Raw genomic sequence first — 4,334 nt, forward strand, 5'->3', positions numbered from 1 at the left:
TACATTATTCATGTTATCATGATTATGTGTATTTCTTGATCTGAAAGTGCATATTAAAAATTTGGTTAATTTCAATAATGCACAGCCAACATAATATATATATTGCTACCACTTGTCACTTGTTTCAATTTTGGCCTTATCTATGATGATGTGATCGTTTGTTGCTATGTGAGTACTTGATAAGTCCTTGATTGTGAAGATGAGCATCACATATGGCATCAATCTTGTTACGTGTATATATCACACAACTTTTATCTTACCAACTTCTGTTGAGCGTTTGAAGATGAATTCTGTTAAATCCTTAGCCGAATCACCTGATCTTCATCGCATTCCATCCATCTACGAATACTCAATAAACTCAACCGTGTCCCCAGCTTCAGATCTTCATGATGAGATCCAGATCCCCACCATTGATTTTTCCTGACTCACATCTGCTGATCCTGATATTCGGTCCCAAGTGATTCAGGAGCTTGATATCGCATGCAAAGATTGGGGATTTTTCCGGGTACTTGCTATCTATCTTGCAAAGATTGAACCAGTCACTAAAACCATGTGTGCAGCTTGCTTTAAAGATTTTTAATGAATTTTAAAATGTTTAGGTGATTAATCATGGTGTCCCTGAGACTTTGATGAACATGGTGATTGAAAAATCGCGTGAATTTTTTGATTTGGCGGATGATGAGAAGAAAGAGTTTGGAGAAAAGAGTGTTCTTGATCCAATCAGATATGGAACAAGCTTCAATTATAAGGATGAAATCTTGTACTGGAGAGATTTTCTCAAGGTTATCATACACCCGGCGTTTAACTGCCCGAACAAGCCCTTAGGTTTCAGGTTATAGCTACTTTCAATTATAACATGAAGCCTGACATGCTTATAGGGGTTAACTGTGACACGCTGACATGTTGCGGGTAGAATTGCTCACCCCGTATACGACCCGCATTTTATACGTGAACATCAACCTTAATTATTCGCGCACGCTTAAAAATGTGTAAACCCAACACGACCTGTTTAACCCAGTTTATCTAAATGTGTCAAATGGGTTGATGAGCAATAATGAAGTTTAAATGTGTTAATGGGGTAATGGGTTGGTGAGTTGTAAAAAATGAGTTAAATAGGTCAGTGGGTTCACGTCTTTAATTAAACAAGTTGTCAAGTGGACGTTAGTTAAACGGGTTACGTAGATCAACCCAAACACGAAATGGGTTAAATATGAATACTTAAAATGTGTTTATGTTTTAGACGTGTTTCGGGTCATGCATAAAAATTGTCACCCCAAGATTGGCGAAGTTGGCATAGAAGTTATTGTTTTCTTTGGGGGTGTTTGGCCTAGCTTTTTTAACCAAGCCTATAGCTTTTTTAGCTTTTTTTACAAACTAAGCTTAATTTGATGTTTGGTTTAGGCTTTTAAGCTTATGCTTATAAGCTTATATAAGCTAATTTGAAGAAGCTTATTTGAAGATGGTTTTTTAGCTTATTTAAAGAAGTTTAGTTGTGTAAGGGTGTAAGTTATTTATTTGTTCTCAAATGGTGGTGGATTAATAATTATTGAAGCAACTTATTTATTTAACAAATTAAAGAACGATGGATTTAACAACTTATTATCAACTTGTAGAATATAAGCTAATCCAAACACTTAAAAATAGCTTATCAAATAATAAAAAAAGTAAGCTACTTTAAAATATAAGCATAAGTCAAAAAATAAAAGCTAGGCCGAATATCCCCTTAATCGGATCGGACTGAAACCGACTGATCGACTACATAACCATTTTGGTTGTATCACGTTGTTTATTTCAGTCTTTATATAGGTTTTTAAAATGCAAACACACTCCAAAAGGGTAAGTCTTATTTTCATTCAAATAAATTAGACATATTTTTAAGAGCAAAGTGTCATTTTCGTTCTTGTGTTTTGGTAAATATTGTGACTTTAGTATAAAAAGTTTAGTTTTTGCATAGGATCATCTACGTTTCTCAATTCTTGCTAATTACATCCAAATCACTAACCCCGCTAAATTGAATCGTTAAGTTAGGGGTAGACATGTTTTTTCACTCTTTATTTATTATATGAGTACACATAATAATAATAATAATAATAATAATAATAAACATGTAAAAGGATAGTAACACCCCTGGGTTAACGTTGAATTTAGACCGAGTTAACAGTTTTGACGAAATTGGCAACGGTTGGGAAAAATCGATGGTCTAATTGCAAAAAAAATATTTTTGGACTAAATTAGCAAATGTGACCAAACCTCATGGATTATTTTGGCACTTTACTCATATAATAAAGAAATAGTGAAAAGACATGTCTGCCACTGACTTAACGATTAAATTTAACGTGGTTAGTGATTTGGATGTAATTGGCAAGAATTGGAAAACGTGAATGGCCCATATACAAAAAATAAACCTTTTTTACTAAATTTACATTATTTGCCAAACCACAAAGATGAAAATAGCACTTTTCTTTATTTTTAAACTTTAAATTATTTATAAAAAGATAGTTACACAAACCGAACATAAAGCAACTGTCAAGTGCAAGTTTGAATTTATATATCATTAGGTGTGAAATTAAAAATCAGAGTGAATCAGCACATGCATGTTGCAGGGAAGTTTTATTGGAGTACTCAAAGAGAACAAGAGAAGTAGTAAAAGGGTTACTTAACGGCATATCAACAAGCCTAGGACTCGACCACTCTGATGTAGAAAAAACTTTGAAACTGGAATCCGGTTTACAAGTATTTGTGGTCAATCTTTACCCTCCTTACCCACAACCCGAACTCGCAATCGGGTTTCCACCTCATTCAGACCATGGCCTGCTAACACTGCTGATCAACAACGGCGTAGACGGGCTTCAAATCAAGCACAAGGGAAAATGGATCAATGTGAACAATAATCTTCCAAACTCGTTCCTAGTCAACACCGCTGACCAACTTCAGGTTCGTGTCATTGTGTGCCAAGTTATGTTTGCTTATCATCAACCGTGTTAATGATAGTTTTCCTCAAGGATAAGAAAAGGAATCAAGAAAATAAATAAAAAACTTTTGGTTGCAGATTTTTAGTAATGCTAAGTATCAGAGTGTGGAGCATCGCGCAACCTTGAATAATGCGGTCACAAGATTATCTGTTGTTGTGGCCAACGGACCAGCATTGGACGCGGTGGTGGAGCCGGCTCATAAGTTGGTGAGTGAGGAAAAATGTCCGCCGGCTTATATTCCAATGAAGTACGAGGAGTATCTTGAAATGCAACAAGGCAACCGTATAGTTGGAAAAACTTGCCTAGATAGGGTTCGGCTTTGAAGGACCAGCATGTATGTTTTATGTTGTGAACTAATGCCAATATTGTAACCAACTAGTCAGTTACAAAAATCAAATTAAACAGTAGTATGTTATATTGTAGGATACTACAAAATCTGGTCTCCTATTGTTGTTAGGTTAGTCCGCATCTAACATTTCCCAATATGTTCCTGATTCTTGATCCGGGTGCAACACATATATAAACAGTCTTGATCCGGGTTGCAACACGTACGTAATTACCCGGCTAAGAGTATACCTTAAATTAACAATCTTGGAAACATAATCCTTTAAACAAGCAAGCAAAAATCAATATTTAACATGATCCGCTGGCTCTCGTCGACGTTCCATTTACCCTAATCGAAGTTCATATTTCCCCCACATGTCCAACCAATGTTTTCATGTGTGTGTATCATCATTATTGTTCTTTTTTAGAAATGTGAGCACTATTTCTTTGGCCTTAAGTTCTTGCTTCACCCCACAACACTATCGGCCACCCCTGATAGGGTGGAAAAGCCCCGTCCGTAGTTGTTTTGTTGGTATGGGATCCGGTGTGTCAGACCTAGAACTTTTTTAAAGGGTCGGAAATAAAATGATACTATTGAGTTGGTTATGTTGGTTGTTAAAATACCAAGGTAACTAAATGAGACAAATCTTAGTCAAGAGAAAAAAATTGCATCATGCATAATGCAACCTCTGAAATTAACTAACGTAGTTCAGTTTGTAGAGTCCCGTCTTTTTAAAACTACTCGACTTGATCGTTGATGTCATCTTCTCTTAAACGAGTTATGCAAGTTGAATTGTCTTCATACATAACTGTTGGTGTAGAAACATGAAATGAATCTGACCTGATCCATGACGATGTTCCCGGGTCTTCGGGATGAACGAACCACGTCTTGATCTTCTTCTCCTCCGGTTGCCTGAGATCTGCAATGGCCTTTCGGGGGTGTGGAGGTGACTGCTAAGAAATCTCGAGGATCTCTTGTTTACAGACACAAAAATGGTTATGGAGGTGGCTCTTATTGAGCATGACCCCCTTAATAAG

At 36.2% G+C, this 4,334-nt stretch overlaps 1 protein-coding gene across 1 annotated transcript; it reads left to right on the top strand.

Annotated features, from left to right (window-relative positions):
- The first annotated feature begins 240 nt into the window (after positions 1 to 240).
- LOC143596087 (2-oxoglutarate-dependent dioxygenase 19-like) lies at positions 241 to 3,388 on the top strand. The gene is made up of 4 exons (XM_077074949.1): positions 241 to 505; positions 600 to 832; positions 2,604 to 2,934; positions 3,050 to 3,388. Exons 2-4 carry the CDS (start codon positions 630 to 632, stop codon positions 3,293 to 3,295), a joined length of 780 nt encoding a protein of 259 aa, XP_076931064.1. The 5' UTR covers positions 241 to 505; positions 600 to 629; the 3' UTR covers positions 3,296 to 3,388.
- The last annotated feature ends 946 nt before the right edge of the window (positions 3,389 to 4,334 follow it).

The sequence above is a fragment of the Bidens hawaiensis genome, unplaced genomic scaffold (genome assembly GCF_021521415.1).
Source record: "Bidens hawaiensis isolate Kalapana, Puna unplaced genomic scaffold, B.hawaiensis_p1.1 tig00046039_1, whole genome shotgun sequence".
NCBI lineage: Eukaryota > Viridiplantae > Streptophyta > Magnoliopsida > Asterales > Asteraceae > Bidens > Bidens hawaiensis.

Bases quoted from the DNA above. Each gene is read 5' to 3' on its own strand.
- LOC143596087 (XM_077074949.1), top strand. From the start codon at position 630: ATGAACATGGTGATTGAAAAATCGCGTGAATTTTTTGATTTGGCGGAT. The intron at 833-2,603 runs GTTATAGCTACT...TGCATGTTGCAG, and splicing joins AACAAGCCCTTAGGTTTCAG to GGAAGTTTTATTGGAGTACT. The intron at 2,935-3,049 runs GTTCGTGTCATT...TTTTGGTTGCAG, and splicing joins ACACCGCTGACCAACTTCAG to ATTTTTAGTAATGCTAAGTA.